We start from the raw sequence: 21,313 nt of genomic DNA on the forward strand, positions 1-21,313 counted from the left end.
TCTTTCCTCAAATCCCAATATTTTAGACTCAAAGAATATGTGATGACAAGTTTTATACATACTTCTAAGATATTCCTACCTTATACCCCTTATATCTCTTTCATGCTCTTGCATGTTTTACTGACACTGGAAGGTGTGAGGATATTGATTACACATCTCTTTCTGACACACCACAAAATATGCCATCTCCTGTCTCCACACTGGTGACTGGCTTACATGGCACATTTCTTGTCTAGGTAGAAAACACATCAAAATTGCATTACATGCTGCTGTTGTTTTTAATAGAAATATTATTCAACTCACACAAGTTTTCTTCAGGAGATTTTTTTCATTTCACTTAATGCTGAACCTTCTTGGATTTTGACAGGTACATGAAAGTTCCCAGAGGCGCTGATTCTCATCTCGCTGTGTTGGCTGTGTTAAAAGTCTTTTATCCTGACATCAGTGGTCATGGGGAAGCGAGCAAGCGATTAAGTTCTGCAATGTACCTTGCAAGTAGGGACCAATCATTTATTACTTAGCTGTGTCTGGAGCCACTAAACTAAGGCTTATCCTGTTTGATAACTTGTAGAACAAAGGCTACTCTGGCATGAAGGCTGTTTATATTTCACAGTGGATTTTTTTTTTCTTTCATTTTTTCTTAAACCATTGGAGGGTCTTGAAGTGTGTTCCTACAATTCCACTCCTGGTCCATCTCACAGAGCCATCCTAAAACTACAAGGCACACATGTCTACATATCATCACTCAGAACAGCCCAGAGTGAAACCAGGCTCTTAAACAATGGCAAGGGGGTTTCTGTGCAATACAAAAATATATTAAAAATACATAATGTAACTTGTCTTAATATACTTTTCTGAGTCTAAAAATATGCCAGACCAAAAGAAACATATTTACATAAAAAGCAGACAAGGTCAAATAACAAAGAAAGCCCTTAATTAGTTGTAATCAACTTTAATTTGCATACCGTATATAATTCCTAAATGATTGTTAATAATAACTTTATATAATGGACTTCCAATTTTCATGAAAATGGCACATTTTGATAAGCAGACACAAAACCCTAGTACTAATAAGGTTTAATTTGCATACATTAGACTGATTATCCAAACAAAAGGATTACAGTATTACTTCTCCATACCTTTATGTCCTTATTATGCACATTTATTAACTTCACAAAAGCTAGCTGTTAGTGACAAACAATAGCCGTGGCTGGAAGAGAAATCTACAGTATGAATAAAGTGCATTTTAATGCTAAGGAGCAAAGTTTATACTGCACAAATGTTTTGTTTAACTCTTTCTTTTGCAAAAGGCATTATTGCTTGGTATGGCAGGCACTATTAGATGGATAAATCACTTTTTTGTTACGAGATTTTTCTTTCCCTTATGGTAAAGAATAGATTTTCTCAAAAAATTATGACCTGCTCATGTTCACAGTTTCCCAATGCTAAGTTAAAAAACCTGGATGGTGCTTGAACATGTAGAGAAAAGTGTTTACAATCACAGGATTAAGCTGTTAACTCGTGTGATTCCAGGGCATCGTGTTAATAAATATATTGCCACAAGCTTAGTTTTTCACAGCATAAATAATAATACAGGTGGCAATAGCTATTCCTAAGGGTATTACATATACCCTGCAATTAAAGTGTGAGCAAGGGGGAGGGAAAAAAATCATTAGTAGTTCTGGTATCTGAAGCAAATGATGCTCAGAAGGGGCTGAGAAGAAAGCCAATAGATGTGAAGCTTAAATTGAATGCCACCCTGGAGCTCCCTCCTTGCTGTGACACGGGGCTGTGCTGATGTGCAGTGGTGACGGTGATGTGAGAAGAGGATGTCATCCCTGCTGCATTTTGTGCCCTTCTGGTCCAATGTGCCGCCTTCAAACAGAGATGCTGCTTTTGGAGATTTGTTGTCAGCATGTTTCGATACTCCATGGACCAGCTGGCTCTTCCGGAAGAGTTGCTACAGCTGTCGCCAACCCTGGCTTCTCTGGGATAAATTCTTCTTGCACAGTCTTTGACCAAGGTCTCCATGTCTACATGCAACTGATTTGCTTAACACATATGAGCCACACAAAGCAGTTTTTAAGTTGAGCCAGAAGCCAGCCAGATGAATGGATGGAAATTCATCCTTGGATATGCAGTGAGCATCTGGCAAGGTTACCAAGTACGGGCAACATAGCTTTTTTCAGAATAATTTCCATCCAACCATTCTGCAAAGGGCTGTGAGAACTGTTTTACACCTGTGCAGCTCAAAGCCACTGACTTCCAACTCAATGCTGGTTGGTGTCACAGGGTCAGAGCCCGTGGTCCTTCCCCTGTCAGGAGCCCAAGGATTTCATTGGGAAGCTATGAAAGAATAAAGGCCTTTTGGTGCAGCTGAGTGTCTTTAACTGTGAATGTGTTGGTCTAGAAATAGCAGGTGGGGAAAAAAAACACATTTCAGGGGATATGAAATACATGAGAACATTAAAATCTAGATAGAAACTTAGAGAGATCAGCTTTTTGCCATAAATATAGTTGGAATTTATGATGACATTTACAGTATTTGAGTTCTCCTATAAAGATACTGACATTTTGAAAGGTATCCAGTATGCTTTTCTTCCAAGGAGACCCCAGAAAGAATGGATGGCCAAGGACAAGTCTCTGGAGCCATGTTCCTGGACCTTCTGAATCAACCTCAATTCTTAAATATATAGAATAAACATACCCAGAAGATACAGCAAAGTCCATCCTATGTCCAAAGTGACAGCCACCAAATTCTACTGATATCCACATGGATTTTATTTCCTACAAGCACTGATGAAAACAAGAGTTTTCATGGCATCCTACATCATTTGGGCATTCCTAAAGAAATCCCAGGTTATGAAGCATGTTAATTTCTGCATAGCTTTTAGGTTAGTCGAAAAGCTCACAGTGCCAGAAAATTTATTTTTTTTTTCAACCAGAACATGAATACAAACCTGATTTGCTTTTTCCTACCAAATCATAGCTTTGTTTCCATTTAATCATACAGGGTTTGATCTGGCCTCACTTCTCTAAGTGACAATCCTTACACACAACTACATTAGGTTACCTTTGGACCCAGACTGCTCTTGTCAGCCTGTAAATGAGAAGGTTCCTAAGTCCCTACTGTTTTATTCATATTCTTCTTCTTCTTCATAGCACTTCATGGTTCTCCCTGGACACATGTTCCTTTTGTTTTCTTTTGCAAAAATGGGGGAAAGCACACAAAATACCTTCTGTTTGGTTCTGCTCCCTGCCTCATCACCAGTTTGTCTTCCTCCTTCGTACTGCAGGAAAAAAAAAAAAAAAAACAACAACAAAGGTTTCTGTCTGCTATCCTGCAGGTCAGAATCCACCTGTTTTGAAGGTCTTGAAGACTCCTTTATCCATTGAATTTTTTGTTCCCCCCTCCCCCAAAAAAATTGAAAATGGAGCCCTGTTATGGGATAAGGAATTAAAGTGAGTGTAAATAATGGCCCATTTATTCTCAGCTTCTGTTCAGAGAAGGAAGACCTGTGCTGCTCCTCTTCTCTGAGTGATGGGTCCACAGGAAACCTCTGGTACAGAAAGTTTTAAAAATCAGAAGCCATGTTCAGTTTTAGATACCTCATGGACATCCAGAGCCCTTCAGACATTTTGATAATATTAGAATACAAACAAAACAAAACCTGAAACAGAATAAAGCCAAGCCATCCCTTCTAGTTCTTGTTCAACAAGAAGAAAACTGAGATTTTCCCCAGCACTGCTATACAAAACAGATGATAGCACATCCTCTGCTGAAGGAAGCAACCAGACTCACTTACTCACTTAGAGCCCAGCTGAAGTCTTTATCAGTTCCCTGGGTTTTTAACACAAAGGCTATCATACAAATGTGCTTTTACTTATGAGAAAACCCCATTTAAAGGAGGAATGAAAGGTTCTGTGTTAAGGTTACAAAACAGGAACAATAATTTAGTTAAATCCAATGTCTTTTGTTTAAAATTAGTTTTCTGTGGCTCCATAATATTATTTTTAAATTTCAAGAATGGAAATAATAGGTGAGTTCTGTAAGTGACAAGCTTTTTTCAAGGTTTGATAAAAAGCTAAAAAACAAGAAAGTACATTGATTCCAAACAATAACTTGCACCCAGTGAATTCAAGATTTTGTAATCCGTGCATATGAATGGAAATATGTCTATAGAAGTTTCTAAGGACTGTATATGAAGGGGAAACCTTAAAACATATACTCCTTTATTTTATTTTATTTTTGAATTGAAAACTTTGAATCAGCAGTCCAACAAGTTGCAGCTGTTGGAATTGCTGAGCCAATTTACAGGCAAAATGATGTTTTATTTTCCTATTAAGTTAAAGCCCCTTTGAATTTGGAAGGAAGAAGTCTGCTCTGTACCAGACAGTTAATGCTTTTCTACAATGTCATGCATACCCAAGTCCCCAGCTATCCATGTTCTTTGGGAGCATAACTAGTGTTAGCACAGACACTTGTAAGAATCTCCATTCTTAATTATTTTTCAGAACAGCAGCTTTTCCTCATTTTTGTCTTCCCACTTAAATCTCCTTGACAAATCTAATCTGTGCCTGATTTGGGTGCCTTGGTAGAAATTCTTCCATCCATTCACCTCTACACCGATGGATTGTCCTCAGTGCAGTTTGGGAGATCTCTGGTCTGTGTTGCTCTTAGTGGTGTAAATGTGGGAGACAGCATGTTCATTCATACCTCAGCACTTACACAATACAATTTATATCCATTACACATCCCCTTCCTACTGAGCATGACAGAATACTCTGAATCTTGCATTAAAGGAGATGCAGAATGTTAAACAGATAAACATGGATGCTGTATCAGAATAGATCCTTTAGCTATCTGAGCAGCATTCAGCCTTAGATGATAGCAGGGATGCTCCATATAAAGGGGCCAATGCCAATAAAAGCTATGAGAAGCACTGACAGACAGCCACTGAAGAATTTTCTCCATGCATCCATGAGTATCAGCCTGTTCCCAGGAAAAATGCCCATTCCTTTCTGTGAAATGCAGGTTTTTCTTTACCAAAATCATTTTTTTTAAATCTCTATGAGATAGTGGTGCCCCTAAATGACAGCAAGAGGCAATGGTACCCACAGATGTAGAAAATAATAATAATAAATATGGTTTAAAGGTTAGATTTTTTTTTTTAGTGGAATGGTCCAACCAAGTTACACAGACAGTTTGCTCTCCCTTGCCCCTATTATTCTATTTCACTTCAGCCATGCTTCTGGATTAAAACACTCTGATCTTATGGATAACATCTCCTGAGCAATGAAATGCCAGACCAGCACCAACTCGTGCCCTTCCCCGGATCATTCTGATTCCAGCTCTGCCCCTGTGCGGCTGCGTTTACTGAAATAGAACACGGCACCACATGAAGGTCACACCGGAGATAGTCAGAGAGGGTGCAACATTGTCCTTTGCTCATCGAACGCTCATTTGAATTTTTAATGGCTTTGCTTTTCAGCTGCGTTCACACCCCCTCTGCAGTGAGTTGAGCGACCGCATTTCAGTGGTCCGGGTGCCTGTGAATAGCCCGGGCTGAAGGTTGCCCACGGAGGAGCTGAGGAAGCCCAGCTGTTGCATTCACACACACAGACACTCGCACCCTATTTGCACAACCAGGGTGTTGCTGGCGCAACAGGCAGGCAAAGCAGTCGATACCAGGAGGTTTATTTGCCCAAGTACAGCTAAACAACAGAAACCATTTGCAGGCAGGCCTTCTGTTAGTCATTTAAAGGAACCACTGGAGCATTTTAGATAAATACATTTGAGAAAACAATGTTCTTGCTCATGGATATTCCACAAGCAGGAGAAGAGAATACGTTTGACAAATAAATTATTTGTTATGAAGCCTTTGCTCAGTTCTAGTCAGCACATACAAAAGAAAATAACACAGAAGCTATAACATTAAATAAGCCTATGATAATATTTTTAATTTTTTTTAGACCACTGCACCTTAATGAATTAATAATTTCACTAAATTTCTAAGGCTTACTGTGAGAAAGCTACTTGGGATTTTATCCATTGGTTTTCTAGGGTCAGAAGATCTATATTTCACTCCATCACCCAACCTCCTGTAAGATGCAGTCATAGGGGCTGTAGGATGCAGAGCTCCACACAGTTCTTCTTATATTTAGACAAAACATTTACATTAAGTGAAAATATGCCTTCCAGAAAAGGAGTGGTCTTGATTTAAATCCACAGAGTGCTAGGAAATCCACCTCCTTGCAGAAACATCACCACAGTCAGCAGGGACAGCCAGAGTTTGTGGAGGTTTGGGAAGACTGAGGTCCTGGGGAAAGGGCATACATGGAATTGGGAAGGAGAGGAAAAAATGTGAAAGGCAGGAGCCTCCTGAGTAAATCTAAAAGAGTAGAAAAGGCCTTTGAGGGACTCTGAGGACCCAAGATGACAATGGGATGGGACAGGATGGGACGGGATGGGATGGGAAGCTGGCAAAATAGAGAGAGACAGTATTGATGGTACCCCAGTCTCCAGCAAACTGCCAGCCCTGACAGGATTCCATGGAAGGCAATCCTGACAGGATTTCAGGAAGCCAAGCACTTGGGAACAAAAAAAACAAACCAAACCAAAAAGAGAGCTGTGATGTACCAATAAGGTCAGCAACCTGGGGACGATGGCATGCCAGCAAAGGACTCACAGACTTCTGTGCCCAAAGGCAAACCTGAGGCACAAAAGAGGGGAAGGACCCTGGTCTCTGGGAGGGAGAGCAGGCTGTGGAGGGGTTGTACCACCAAGCTGTGTGCCCAGATCTGTTTTTTCAAATGATTTCCAGGAGTACTGGTTTGGTGACTAGGCTCAAGGAATAGTAAGTTAAATACAGTAACTAAATCTAACAGAGTTATGGTGGGTGACAGCATTGCTCAGAGACATCACTGCAGACCTGTTCTGTCTCATGGCCATGCAAAAAAGGGTCAACCCAAAAATTAGCTGGGAATGCTTCTGGAGCATGGACTAGAGGAGAAGCTTTGCATTACCAGATATGGGAAAACAGCAGAAGAGAAGTGAAGATGAGACACGTTCACCTAAATTAACTGCTGTTCTCTGTCTGTAGTGAAACCCATATTAACAGAAGAGTAAATGAATTGATTAAAAATAATAACAACTGAATAAAAAATATTGAGAAAATACTTTTTAAAAATTACATCTATGGAATGTGGCCCAGATTTTGCCTACACATAGACATGGGCTAATTCTGAAGTTTATGAATAATTATTCTGGAGCCACCACCACTGCTGATGTCAAACCTCTGTCCAGATGCCAACTATTACTGAAATTGCTCCCTGAGCTTGCACTAAAACCAAAGTGAGTGACAAAAGCTGGGGCTGCTTTCACAGGCAGAAAATAGTGGCACTGCAAGTGCCAGACCGTCCAGCTGACTGTGACCTCCACTGACACCTGGTGCACAGGGCTCTCCCAACTCACTCCGTGGGCAGGTGCTGCAGCCTCACTTCCAAGGGAATAGGCTGAAAACTGGTGAAAATGGTGATATGAGTCCAAAAAAAGCAATACTTGCAAAATGAGCGTTTCTCTTGGATGTGAATTCAGATGTGCTGAAGTCCAACATCATTCTGCAAAGAGATTTTGGTGCAGTGCCCTAGTGATAGCTGCTGGCTGTCGATTACCCAATGTTTAAATTGTCAATCTGCAGTGATGGGATAGTAGTTATCTTACCTGAAATGAGAAGGTTGTTAAGCCATTGAACCCTGAGGTGTAGTATTCAGGTGACCAGTGATTTGTCAAAGCCCCAGGGGACACAAAGGGATGCTGGATCTCCCACAGCCGTCTGATCGCGGCTATAGGGGACGTGCAGCCGGTCTGAGATCACGCATGACTGTCTGTAGGGTATTAGCCATTTTTTTTAAGTGTTTCACAAGACTCTAGCAGAAGAATTGAGTACTTCTGGTGTTTGCAAACAAGGGCAACCACCCATCTCCACCTATCTCCACAGCTCAGGGCTGAATTGTGCGAAGTCAAGGCTGTGCCCAGAGAAGGTTTCAGAACAGTACTATCCATAAAGCTGAAAAATATATCGTGAATATGGGTTGAGATAAAACGCTGTGAGGCTCACAAGGGGAATCATGTACCAGTTCATGACATCTAAACGGCATCATACATTTCTCCACTGCCTGGAGAAAGGCATCCCGCCTTCCCTAATGCCCAGCTGTACTACTTTTGTTCACAGGACCATAGTCCTGAACGCTTGGCGCGGGGGAGAGAGGGGGCTGTGCTAGGGGAAGAATGAGACTAAATCACATCTCTTGAAGAGCAGTGGTCTCCTGTGTTTCACTCTCCTGCACGCTCGGGTGTGAGGCGCTTCAGACTCTGACGCTCCCTGCGGCTGACCCTGGGTTACTCAGGAGCTGTGACTCCCACAGCACAGAGCCAGGGGGAGCATGGGACCAGGGCGCCAAGCACGTCGAGGAACGGGGAGGAAACTACAACGAAGAGCTGAGAGGGCAGGCAGAGGAAATACAGTTTCTGTACTTCCCTACAGCCAGCTTCTACACAAGCCTTTTTCTTCCGCATAAAGTAGACAGTGATAAATCAAATTGTGATATCTGCAGTAGATAGCGATAAATCAGGATTTCCAGTAGTTGTTATCGTTTTCTTCTCCTTTGCAAAGAGAATAAAAAATAAACAACAACCAGCTTGTGTGAAAGCCTGGGGATGGGCTGCGGCTGCGGCTCCACCCATGCGCAGGGCTGGCAGGGAGTGGGAACCCACCGGAGGGGTTCCCGACTTCAGCAGCTTGTATCGAGGGTTGCGGGATGCGCCGGGGACGGGAAGGGCACAAATTGCTCACGGACCAAAAGCTGCCGTGTGCTCAGTCGATGGGTCACAACCTTGTGTCGCCGGTGCCCGACGCAGTGAGGGCAAATCCTCCCCAGCCGAGACAGATGCTATTCCCTGCGAGGTGAACACAGTTTCTCACCGGGTCTTGAACCGATCCTGCACATTTCCAACCACAGCGTCAGAATCAGAGCTTAGCCCTGTCTCCGCCCTAAGATCAAACACTTTTCCCCAAGCCTGACAGCGAACTGCCATTTTGTAGCCACATGCCCTCGCAAGGATGGTTTCGGGGGGAAGCGGTCCCAACGACGGGGCTCTGTGTAACGCGAAAGATGAACAGGGAAAAACAGTAGCAAGCTCAAACCCCATTGCAAACGCCGTCCCCGGGCCGCCTGGGCAGGTCCGGGAGAAGGGTGTGTGCTGGTGCTGCAGCCGCCACGGGCAGCCGTCGGGGTGTGGTCCCGCGGCATCCGCGGTCACCCTGCCCCGCTGCACGGCCATGCGGAGCAGCGCGGAGAGCTGCGCATCTGCCCCACGCTTCGAGGCGAAGCGGAGCGGGCGTCGCCCCCGCCGGGGCCGCCCGCTCGGAGGGGACACGGCGAAGGGCACCCTGGGCCGGCCCGGAGAGTCCCAGGGCAGTGCGCGCCGGGGTGGGAATGGGTGGTTTGCAGAGAGGGCCGGTCCCGGCAGCGTCAGCGCTCCCACTGCTCCTTCTCGGCAGGGCCCGAGCGGAGCCGGGCGCGGGTAGGCGCGGAGGCCGGTCCCTGGGGAGAAACTCATCGCGGAGGCCCCGGGTGCGAAGAGCCGGGGCGAATATTGTTCTGGCAGCGGCAGCCGAGGGTGTTAATGTAGGCTGGCTGGAGTGAAATAAGGCAAATATTTCCGTTTGTGCCCTCCTGCCTCTCTCAGCACCGGCTGTCAGTCCCCGGGCTTGTTATCCGTATAAGGTATCAGTTTGTTTGGCTGAGCTCAGCAAGGTTTTCTTCTCCGAGCAGAACTATAATTGCTATAATTCTACTGTATCATTTGGATCATTGCAGTATTGTTGTTTTCTCTCTCTCGTTCTCTCCCTGTAATACTGCCATAACGCGCTCCAGTGTTAAATTAGCAGGTTGCAGGGGGAAGGGAAGAAAAGAAGGCGAGGGAAAGACCATAAATGACTAAAAGTTTGTTTAAAAAATAAATAAAGCAACAAAGTGAATTGGCAGAGGAGAGCTCGCATCGCAAAGCATTTTTGCCTGAGAAGGGAGTACTGCGGTCCCGCCCTACGCCCTGGGCTGGCCGGGGCCGCGTTTCCTCCGGCAGGGCCTGCCGGGGCGCCGGAAAGTGGGGAATGGGAGGCCCCCCGGCCAGACTCGGGCACAGGGAGACGAGAGACCGGGGCGGGAAAGGAGTAAAAACAAGCTGCAGACGGCTGGAAGGCCGCAGCAGGGCTCCCTGCGCTCCGCCCGTCCCCGACAGGCTCGAGCTCCCTCCCGCCGCAGTCCCGGCTCGTACCGCCGGGTCTCGGCGCTGCTGAAGCCCTCGCAGATGCCGCACCGAAGGTCCCCCGTGCCCTCCGGCTGTCGCCTGTGCCGCGGCGGGTTCGGGTCCCCCCGCCTCGGGCAGGCAGCTCTGCCCGTCCCTGCTCTGCCATTCGCAGTGTCGCGGTTCGCCCGCGCCGGCTTGGCCGGCAAGACAGCGAAGGGAAGGCAGATGCGGGCCAGCCTCCCCGGCTGTAGGAACGCCGCTCCTGGCCCGGTGGTACCCCTGGCTCCGCGCAGCTTCCCCCGGGCAAGCCCCGGCAGGGAAGCCCGGTGGAACCGCCCGGCACGGCCAGGGCAAGAGCAAGAGGCGCCAGCCCCTCTGCTCGCCGAGCCTCGCCAATGGTACCCCTGGGTCTTTTTTTTTTTTTTTTTTTTTTTTTTTTTTTTGTGGTTGGTTTGGGATTTGGATTGGATCTTTTTTAGTTACTTGGGTTAATGAACTAATTGCCACTCGTGCCGGGGATGGCAAAAGCTCCCTAGAGCTGAGTACCGATGGCAATCGGCAGCTTTGCGTACCCGGCCCAGGAGCACCCCGCAAAGCCGGGCCGGGCTGGGGCCGCCCCGCTGTGGATCGCGGGGCCCGCCGGCCGCGCACGTCGGGGCGCTTCCCGCTGGCATCACCCCGGCCTGCGGATCAGGGGGAAACGAAGAGGGATGAATGAGAAGTAGGAGCCCTGAAAGGGCCCGCTCCCAGGGAGGGGACGAGTCTGGGTATAACGTTTGTCCCCGCGCACGCACCTTTAGAGCTTGGAAGCGTGTGCGTGTGCGCCCTCGGGCGTGGACACAGCCAGGGCGGCGTTTAGCCCACGCCAGCACGGACACATGCACGCACTCGCTTATCTTTTCTCTTAATTAACCAGAGATATCTGGTTAATTAGGAGACGTCAGTTCCGCACGCAACTGTGGCATGAACAGGGAAAATGGGACTGTCCCCGCTTCGGTGCTCGGGGTTGGGCATCACCCGAACGAGAGGACGGGTTTGTGGTGACCGGAGCAATTTCTCTGACGTGTTTGTGCTTGTGGGAGTCCGAGAGCAGGAGCGCACACGTGAGGGGGGACAGGCAGCTGTACCGTGCCCATCCAAACTGAGCCCAAACTGACCAGATAGGGAGCCTTGGACTTGTGACCGCCCAACAGGGAAGGGAAAGGAGCATAAAAAGCCGTCAGTGGTCTTCCGGCCCCGAAGCAGCGTGGAAAGCGCCGGAGGAGGGGAGATTCGTGTGCGGAGAAAGGCAGAGGCTGTAAGGGCAGGGAGGGGGCTGCCGGACAGCACCGCACCGGGCTGCGCGCCCTGCCCTGCCCCGGGGAAACTCTTCCCGGCTCCCGCACTCCACTGGGTCGGTCCCCGCCGCGCGTCGCCGCTGCAGGCGCCGCGCAGGTGCTGCCACAGAAAGCCCCGGGCGCGGACGCGGCATTTCAAACACCGGCGGCGAGCGCGGCGAGCGCGCAGCCCTGCGCAGCGCCGCGCCGGGCGGGCGGGCGGGAGCTGCCCGCGGGAAAACACGGCGCGGATCCCCCGGCGCCGCCCACGCCATCCCGCCCGGGAATTGCCGGGGCTAAGGAGGGGTCGGGCGGGGAGCGGGCCGCCGTCGGGGCGGGGAGTTGGGGACGGGGCAAGGCGTGCCACGGGAACTCCGCCACCGCCCATCCCGGACGCCCCCGACGGCTCCCTCGAGCGGGTCCCCGCCGGCTGCCGCCCCCACGGGGCGGGGGCGGAGCGCGGCGGGAGGGGCGGGGCGGGGCCGGGGGCAGCGCGGCGACTCGGGGCGGGTGCCGATCCGGGGCGGTCCGAGCCGGGCTTTGCCGGGCGCCGTCTGTCGGCGGCCGCCCGGCCTCCGGCGGGAGCCAATCAGGGGGCGGCTGCCCGCACGTGGAGCCGAGGGGACTCAAGAGCGCCGCGGCCGCCGCTCACTCCCCCCGTGACGGGCGTCCCGGCGGCACCGGGCAGCGCCGCGGGGGCGTCCGCGCCGCCGCTCCCGCCCCGGCCCCACGGCTCGGCCCCGCTGCCGCCGCCATGAGCGGCCCCTACCCGGAGGAGAGCTGCGCCGAGCGCCCCGAGTGCAAAAGTAAATCGCCAACTTTGCTGTCCTCCTACTGCATCGACAGCATCCTGGGCCGGCGGAGCCCCTGCAAGGTGCGGCTGCTCGGTACCGCGCCCACCCTGCCCGCCATCGCCGCCCGTCCCGACACTGACAAGGCCGCGCAAGGTAAGCCCCGCCGTCCCATCCCGCTCGTCCCGTCCCTTTTCCCCGGCATCGGGCAGGCCCGGCTGTGTGTCCCCCATTCCCCGCACAGCCTGCGGCTCGGCTCCGGCCCCGCTCCCCGCCTGCACCGCACGGCCGGGCGCCGCCTCGGAGCTGCGGTCTCTGTTATCCCGTTACCGTGCTCGTTAGCGGCTGCTATGCTGCCAGGAAGCGCAGCCAGAGCCGTGCCCGGAATTCGTCACAATTCTTTCCCTGGGGGTCGGGTACCGGCGCTTTAGGCTGCTCTTGCTTTCGATATAGGTGCAATTTTTAAAGCCAAAATAAATCGGTGAGAGATGCGATCTGTGTGGGGGGAAAGCCTGGCCCATTCGCATTAAAACCTGTAACAGGTTTCGGCGAGCGAGCTGGGGCCGCGCCCGGCAGCAGCCAGGGCAGTGATAACGGGCCGCCGGCAGCCGCCGCCCCCGGCCCCAAGTTGGGAGCAGCCCCCTCCGGAGCCGCGGGGAGCCCGGAGGGGCAGCTCCCTTGGGCGGCCTCGCTCCCGCTTTTCCCGGCGTACACTGGCGGGCGGGATTCTTTCCCCCAAAACCAAAACTAGACTTGGGGGGGGGGAAGGGGGGGAAGATTATAGGAGGGGGGAACAAAACAAAAAAAAAAAAAAAAGCCAGCAGAGGAATCCCGGGCTGCCGGGCGGGCGCAGTAGGACCAGCGCTGCCCCGCCGTGTGGCATATAGTCTGCGCTGACCGCTGTCGGAAACGTGCCGGCGCAGGCCCGGGGCTGTCAGAGCCCCTGCAGCCTGTCCCGGCCCTGAGCGGGGCGCCGGGCCGGGCTCAGCGACCGGGAGGAATTTCTTCCCAGGCTGGGAGCAGCGGCGCGGGCCGGGGCCGGCCTGAGGGACGGGGTAGGAGGAGGAAAATGGTGCACGAAGCATGCCTGAGGGACTGGACTCTTGCCCTAGGCTCTATTAACGCAGATCCTACTGACCGTGTCTCTCCTTCTCTCTTCCTTCCTTCCTTTCCTCCACACTTTTCTCCCCGCCACGCCTGCCCGCTCCGTCCGATTGCTGCGGCCGTCTACGCCACTTTCATGGTTCAGGGTCCCCTAAGGCCAGTCCCCCCTTCGAGCCGGCCGAGCTGCACCTTCCCCCTAAACTGCGCCGGCTTTACGGGCCGGGCGGAGGCCGGCTGCTGCCGCCGCGGGCGGCGGGGCCGCGGGGGGACCGGACGGAGGGGCGACCGGAGGGGGGCGCGGGCCCCGTATCCGCTGCCGCCCCGTGGGACACGCTGAAGATCAGCCAGGCGCCCCAGGTCAGCATCAGCCGCAGTAAAAGCTACCGTGAAAACGCGCCCTTCGTAGCGCCGCCGCCCGCCCGGGACGAGCTGGGCAGCCCCGCCGCACACGTCGAGGAGAGGCCGGGCCCTGCTGCGCCGGCCGCGGAGGAGGAAGAGGAGGAAGAAGACGAAGAGATGCTGGAGGAGGACGAGGATGAGGAGGAAGAGGAGCTGGAGGACGATGAGGAGGAGGAGCTGCTGGGCGAGGACGGCGGGGGGCTGCTGAAGGATGCCCGCCGAGGTGCCACCGCGGCCCCCGGGGCGGAGGGCGGGGATCTGTCCCCCAAGGAGGAGCTGCTGCTGCACCCCGAGGACGGCGAGGGCAAGGACGGCGAGGAGAGCGTCTGCCTCTCGGCCGGCAGCGACTCCGAGGAGGGGCTGCTCAAGAGGAAGCAGCGCCGCTATCGTACCACCTTCACTAGCTACCAGCTGGAGGAGCTGGAGAGGGCCTTCCAGAAAACCCACTACCCCGACGTCTTCACCAGGTACCGGCGCCGGGGCCCCGGCCGAGCGCGGAGTGAGCGAACCCCGGGGGGACGGGACGGGACGGAGCCGCAGTATGCTGTACCCTCGCCTCCAAACCGCCCTCGGCGGTGAAACCTGCCTCGGGCACCCCCGGGCTGGAGGAGACGGGGAACAGGGCCAGGTTCAGGGGGGAGCCAAGGCCGGCAGAGCCCGGGCAGGCCCGCCTGAAGGCCGCCGCCGGGCGCTATTTTTACCCGCTGCCCACCCCTCCTCTCACCGCGGCCGCTCCGGGATCGGTTACGCGCTGCTCGTGGGCTGGAGCCCGGCCCGGGGAAGCCCCGGCAGCGGCAGAGATCAAAGCGCCGCTGCCTAAAAATACCGGCCCGGCACGTCGGGGCCTCTTGGTGCCCGGAGTTGCCCCCAAGGAGCCCGGCGGGGTCCAGCCCGGCTCTGTCCATACTTTTGGGGACATTTTCCCGTTGAAAATGGTGGTGGCGGGCTTGGCCAGCGGCTCCCCTGCGGGAAGCGCAAGCAGGGAGAGAGGCAGAGCGGCCAGCCCTCTCCTCGCGCTGATCGAAAATTGCAGATCCCCACTCCTGCCTTAAGACTAGAGAGGGATCGAGTCCCCAGAATCGCACTTTTCGATCCCGATGACCCTCCCAGTTTGTCATTTGTTTTGCCCAGGGGTTGGGGTTCGGGACAGCGTTGGAACAAGAGTGTTTGCGGGGGCATTTTTTTCTCTGGACCTCGGAGCCGCGCATCGCCCGCGGCGCTCACCTCGGGGCGCCGCCTGGCCCCGGCCCCGGGAGAGGCTGCCCGGGCTGTGTATGGACATACCGCACTTTTTTCGTTGGTGTTTTTTACGGCTTTGGGTTTTGCTCCAGGGCTTTTCACGCCCTGAGGGCGCGGGGCTCCGGCCGCGGCAGGGTCCCAGTTATGCTGGGAATGCTCCTCTCTGGCACACGGAGCTGATGAGCCATTTTCCAGTGCCTTAGTGTTTTCCGATTTACCTTAATTGTGGCAATGTGAACCTCCGTGTGGAGCTTCCCGGCTGCCGTCCCCTACACGGCAGCTGCAGCTGGAACTGGCCGAATTTGGGGAGCGGCGGGGAGGGAATGCCAAAACCCTAGAGTCCCAAGAGGCGCCCAGATGGGCGGCCCGGAGCCGGGCCGAGGGTGGTGACAGGCGGTGTCCGCCTGCGGCCCGGCCCCGCTCGCCTCGGGCACCGGGATTTCGGGCGCGGGCGATTGGAGGTGCCCCGGGCTGACGGCGGCGTCTGTCTCTCCCCCAGGGAGGAGCTGGCCATGAGGCTCGATCTGACAGAAGCCCGAGTGCAGGTGAGTGGCAGCGGCGGGACCGGGACCGGCGCGTCCCTCGGTGGCACCCAGGGGAAGGGTGGCCTGGCCCTCCTCGGCGGCGCCCCCGGCCTCGCCAGGGCCGAGCCATCGGCTGGCGAATCCCCGTGTGATTAAAACTCGGGGCTCCCTTTTCGGTTGTTAGAAACCCGCTCGGCCGCAAGTCGGGTATTTGGCTGCCATCAAATCTCCAATCGGGCTTCATAAAAGCCCACTTAGTGCTAGAACAAACAGGGCCATTTGAAGGCGAAATGTTGTTTGATTTCCTCTCCGCCTGCACAAGGAGCTGGCTAATGCTATTTGATTTCCCATTTTTGATAGCAATAAGCCTGCATTGATCTAATAGTGAGTGAGTGCAATGCTATTAAAGGTGTTTGCCGCCCCATACCAGAGTGCATTTCCCAACCCGGGTCTCATAACCAAAGAGACGATAAACATTGGGATGCCCTGATTGCCAACAGAAAACAGATGTCTCTGGGTTTGAAGCTGAGCAAATCACTTTACAGTTAAAATCGGGCGCTGATAAAGCATAATAAATTCCATATGGCTCATTTAATACACAACAGCTTCTTGCATTAGAGGGGCTAATGATGAGATTTGTCCCCTCCTTTCTGTTGACACATTTCTCCATTGTCAAACAGAGATGTGACAGCAAATCAGTATTTTCAGCTCAGGGGAACAAGTCGTGGGAAAGTTAAATAACTTTTTTAACAGAAAGACACCCCCTTTCTTTCTCCTCTATTCATGGCAGAAGATGTAATTAAGTGAATATGAATTATTAGAGTCCCTTCGTTTACCTTTGGGTCTACTCAGACTTATTAATTCAATAAGGGGGAATCGTAGCGAGGACAGCTTGCTAATTGAGTTTTAGCGGGGAGAGACGCTCCCTCTGTGCCAGGCTGTTGCCTTCCGCACGAACACAATGCCTCTTCATCGTGGGTACCCAGATAGGCGTGCGTGGAGATCAATTCCCGCTGAACAACTGTACGGAGAGACTCGTAGCGCTGCTGCCTTTCTGCCTTCCGGGAAAGAAGGGTCTCATACTGAGCTTACAAAGCCGAGCATAACAGGAAAAGCTCTGCCCACGCCTGCCCCAAAAGATTTACAAACGTCTGTCTCTCAAAGTCTGTCTGTAGGTGCGTGTGATGGCCCCACACTTGGTTATTAACGGAATATTTTATTTTCCTTTGAAATGCGGTTTATTTTCCTCTACCTCTCTCCTGCTTTAAGCAGTTTTATTTCACGATTTTTGCTTTATGGGAGGGGTAAAAGAGAGAAAGGACGGCAGTGCCATGACATCCTAACTAACTTTTATAAAATAGATCTTAAAAGGGCAGCCTTGAAATCTATATTTGTTGCTTTGGTTGCCTCACAAATTATTTCTTCGTTTCAGACATAAGTGAAATTACGACTTTTCTCCCTCTCTTTAAATCTGAAGGGGAAAAAAATCGACGATCCCCAAACTATATAATTTGTAAATACGTCCTTTAACCAAAAAAAAAAAAAAAAAAAAAAAAAAAAAAAAAAAGTCGCGGTGTGGGTTTGCGTGCGGAATAATACCCGCGTAGTCCTCTTGGGAAAACGCACTGCCGCTGCTCCAGCGCAGCGGGAGCCGCCTCCCGCTCCGGTGTCTGCCCGCACCGCCGGCCTGCCGCAAAGATGTGCGGGGGCGTAGAACTGCTACGCCCCTCCGGGAGCCAGGGCCCGCGACAGGGCCGGGGGTGTCACCGAAAGCCGCGTGGCGTGTCGGCCCGCGGCGTGGGTCGGCACAGCCCGGGGCTCAGCGCGGCACCGACACACGTCGTGGCCCCCGCGGGCCGGCCCCGTTTGGGGCGATCCCGCTTCGGGGGTGGCGGAGGAGCGGTGGCCGTCGGGCCGGTGCGGGGCTCCTGAGGGGCTCGCCGCTCCGAGGGCGCGGGCAGGCGTATTAAAACCGGTTTTTCTTTTGGCTTTCAGGTATGGTTCCAGAACCGTAGGGCTAAGTGGCGGAAGAGGGAAAAGGCTGGGGCTCAGACACACCCCCCAGGTTTGCCTTTCCCTGGTCCCCTGTCAGCAACTCACCCCCTCAGTCCATACCTTGATGCTAGTCCTTTCCCTCCTCATCACCCAGCTCTAGACTCCGCCTGGACCGCCGCCGCCGCCGCGGCCGCCGCCTTCCCCAGCCTGCCGCCGCCGCCCCCCGGCTCCGCGGCGCTGCCCCCCGGCGGGACCCCGCTCGGCCTCGGCACCTTCCTGGGCGCGGCCGTGTTCCGCCACCCCGCCTTCATCAGCCCCGCCTTCGGCAGGTACCGCCCGCCCCCGCGCGACCGGCACCGCGCTGTCCTGGGCGGGGGCGCCGGCAGTGGCGCCTGGGGCCGCGCGCGCGCGCGGATCGCGGCCCCACGCGGGACCCGCCGCGCGCGGCCGCCCCGGCGTTCGAACTTGGAGCGCCCCGCAGCCAGCGCCGATTGGGCGCCGCGCGGGTCACGTGCCTCCGCCGAGGCCGCTCACTGGGCGGGGGCGGCTCCCCCTCCCGCCCCCCGCGCGGCCGCGGGTTCCCCGTGGGGGCGGCCGGGCCGCGGCGGTCGCGGGAGCCGGGGCGGGCCCGCGGGGCAGGCACGGGGCAGGGCCCCCGAGGGACCGGCCCGCGGAAAGCGGAGCTCCCACGCCGAAACTAAACCATGGCGTGGGTTTCCCTGCGTGCACGCGTGGCCTCTGCTTTGCTCGGGGCGGGGGTTGCTGGTATTTGGCCAGTCGGGATGAACAGAAGCCGCGACATCCCGGGTGCCGTGAGCCACTCCGGCCGCGTGGGGACCGTCACAGACGGATTTTTAGCCGCGGGCATGCGTGGGGCTGAGCAGCTTCCACAAGTTCGCGTCGGAACGAGCTCCCGCGGGAGCCGCGGTCCGTCCCACGCTCCGCCGGGCGGAGAGTCCGCGGGCGAAGTGCGGGAAGCGCCGAGCGGCCCCGGCAGCGCTGCTCGCGGAGCCGGGGCAGGCGGAGGGCGGACGGGTCCGGGTAACGGGGCGAGCGAGCGCTGCCTGCCCAGGACCGGGGGCTCCCCCCCGCGCATCCCCCTCGCCGCCGGCTGCAGCCCCCGGCCACTGCCGCCTTGACTGCGGCAAGTCAGGGAGGACCAGGCTCAGCGGGTTTTCCTCCCTTTTTTTTTTTCCCCGAAAAAATCTTTTGCCTGCCCGCCGTCGGGTATTTCCAGCGAGTCTCTGTCCCCACGCGTCCGCGCTTGGCGGGAAGGAGGCGAGCGGGGCCGGCGGTCCCCGGCGCGGCGGTGACGGCCGTCTCTGCTTCCCTTGCAGGCTCTTTTCCACCATGTCCCCCCTGGGCAGCGCCTCCAGCGCCGCGGCTCTGCTGCGGCAGCCGGCGCCGGCCGCCGAGGGCGCGGTGGGCTCGGCGGGGCTGGGGGACCCGGCCAGTGCCGCCGCCGACCGGCGGGCGTCCAGCATCGCCGCCCTGCGGCTGAAGGCCAAGGAGCACGCCGCCCAGCTCACCCAGCTCAACATCCTCCCCGGGAACAGCACGGGGAAAGAGGTGTGCTAAGGCACGGCTGCCGTCCGCGGGGTGCGGGTTAGGGTTTTTTTAGGGGGGAGAGAAAAAAGAGGGAGAGGAGAGTAAATACGCGAATCGATAAAGGTCACCTCAGACAGCATGAATCAAGACCAAACGGGGGCAAAAATAATAATGATTTTTAAAAAAAGAGGACCAGCAGCTGAGACTGTAGTAGGTCCTCAAGACAGGAACTTGGGGAAAGTGAATGCCTCTCACATCAGCCCTCACATGAGTGAAATGACACTTAAAATCTCCTGAATAAGTAACTCCTTGGCTGGTACATTTCTTAAATGTACGACATGTCCCTTTCCTCTATGAACATAAGGGGGGGAAAAAAGTGAAAAAAAAAAAAGAAAAAAAAAGAAAAAACCCTAATAAAAGTTACTATATATTAGCGTTTCGTACACTAAATATTTTTCCTTCTGTTTATCTGGCAAGAAAAAAAGGAAATAAATAGAATTGTAATTAAGAAAGTGAAACGACAATAGAGAAGCTAAGAGAGGGGGAAAGCTACCCACATCTTCTTAAAATAGCATCCTAGGATAAGTTGGTCAGTTAGAAGCGCTGGAGAACTATTTTACACGTTGCAACGAGCTGCATATGCTAACCAAGGATGCTGACAGTGCAAACTGAAAGTAAATTTGATGCTGTAAGATAACCAGTGCACTTAGGGGAAAGGGTATATCTTTTTCTTGTTATATTCTTTATCACTACACCAACCAAGGTTTTTATATCAAACCAAAGCGAAATACACTGCTAGAATATGGACTGTTTAAGTCACTAAACTGTGATTATTAATTCTGTACATACCATTGTTATAAAAAAAGAACAGAGCTTTGTATATTTGAAAAGTTATAAAACAATTGCACTCAGTGTAGTGTTGTAAAAGTTTGTCATTCTGTAGATTCTTACTGTGTTGTAGATATACTAGGGTTCCTAGACAAATATTTATGTACAAACTCTTTATTTAACTTATTAACTGTAGAGGTTTCTGAAACCCTCAAGAGGCGATGGTACAGTACTTTTTCGTGTAATGTCGTTATTGTTAACACTTTTCCTTGCAATCCGGTGGAGAAGTGCCACGTTCAGAAAATAAACGAAAATATATGTTTAACAAAAAAAAAAAAAAAAAAAGAAAAAAAAAAAGATCAAAAGAAAAGCAAAAAGCCCTGTCCTTGTGGGGGCTGCGGGGCCACCTGCGCCGCACTGCGGGCGCCCGGGGCCGGGGGCAGCCGGGGCTGAGCCCCACCAGCCTCAGCACCGAGGCTCCCCCCGCGGGGCCGGGGTGGGCGCGGGTCGCTCGGCTGGGCCGGCGGCCAGAGCTCGGGCGTGGCGGGGGAGCAAGGTGCCGGCAGCCCCGTTTGCGAGGGGATCTGCGGATCGCGAGGTCGGGTGGGGCATCCACGGCCGTACGTGTCCGCGCTCTGTCGCGGGCACCGCGGCGTGTCCCCCCAGCTGCCCAGCCCGGCGTGCTCTGGGCCGTCTCTTGGTGTCAGCGATGCCACACCGCGGGGAGCCGCCCCACGCTGCCCCGGCACTCGCCGGGCGGGGACGGGGCAGCCCCAGGCTCCGCCGCTGCCGAAAGTCGGGAGTGGGGGAAAAAATCTGGAAATTTGGGGAACGCTTGGCCGCCCCTGCACCTTTGGGGTTACAAAAGTTTCTCCGCGCCTGCCCCTTCGTTCTCCTCGAGGTGAACTTCTGTTTCTCTCCTCTTCCTTTATTACTCCCCGGGTGATTTTCTTCCTCGGTTTTTTTTTTTGTTTGGTTGTTTTTTTTTTTCTTTTTTTTGTGGTTTTTTTTACTTGATTGGGGTTTTTTTGTTTTGTTTTGTTTTGGTTTGGTTTTTGTTTGTTTTTTGGGGTTTTTTTTTGGGCGCAGCGGTCCCGTCTGCCTCTTCCACGGAGCAGAGGCCGAAATGCGGGAAGCCCCGGCGGCGCTCCCCGCGATGACTCCTGGTCCCTCCCGACCAAGCCCCGGCCCCGGACGGGCGGTCGGAGCGCCCGGGTGTGGGGTTCTTTTTTTGGGTGATTTGGTCCAATCTCGGCA

General features: G+C 53.7%; 1 protein-coding gene and 1 long non-coding RNA gene across 4 annotated transcripts; one reads left to right on the top strand and one right to left on the bottom strand.

Moving 5' to 3' along the window:
• Nucleotides 1-936: 936 nt before the first annotated feature.
• LOC137468283 (uncharacterized) lies at nt 937-17,940 on the bottom strand. The gene is made up of 3 exons (XR_010995845.1): nt 17,801-17,940; nt 3,074-3,280; nt 937-2,406 (listed from the first exon to the last, which is right to left on the bottom strand). It is a non-coding gene; the product is annotated as an uncharacterized lncRNA (long non-coding RNA).
• ARX (aristaless related homeobox) lies at nt 12,198-20,288 on the top strand. 3 transcript variants are annotated; one of them, XM_068179833.1, is made up of 6 exons: nt 12,202-12,575; nt 13,669-14,389; nt 15,661-15,706; nt 17,681-17,750; nt 17,835-18,009; nt 19,018-20,288. In XM_068179833.1, exons 1-6 carry the CDS (start codon nt 12,383-12,385, stop codon nt 19,256-19,258), a joined length of 1,446 nt encoding a protein of 481 aa, XP_068035934.1. In that variant the 5' UTR covers nt 12,202-12,382; the 3' UTR covers nt 19,259-20,288. The 3 variants fall into 3 exon arrangements, with proteins under 3 accessions (XP_068035935.1, XP_068035934.1, XP_068035933.1); XM_068179832.1 differs by having other exon boundaries at nt 12,203-12,575; nt 17,681-18,009; XM_068179834.1 differs by lacking the exons at nt 17,681-17,750; nt 17,835-18,009 and having other exon boundaries at nt 12,198-12,575.
• Nucleotides 20,289-21,313: the final 1,025 nt, after the last annotated feature.

Source organism: Anomalospiza imberbis, chromosome 2, assembly GCF_031753505.1.
Source record: "Anomalospiza imberbis isolate Cuckoo-Finch-1a 21T00152 chromosome 2, ASM3175350v1, whole genome shotgun sequence".
Lineage (NCBI taxonomy): Eukaryota > Metazoa > Chordata > Aves > Passeriformes > Viduidae > Anomalospiza > Anomalospiza imberbis.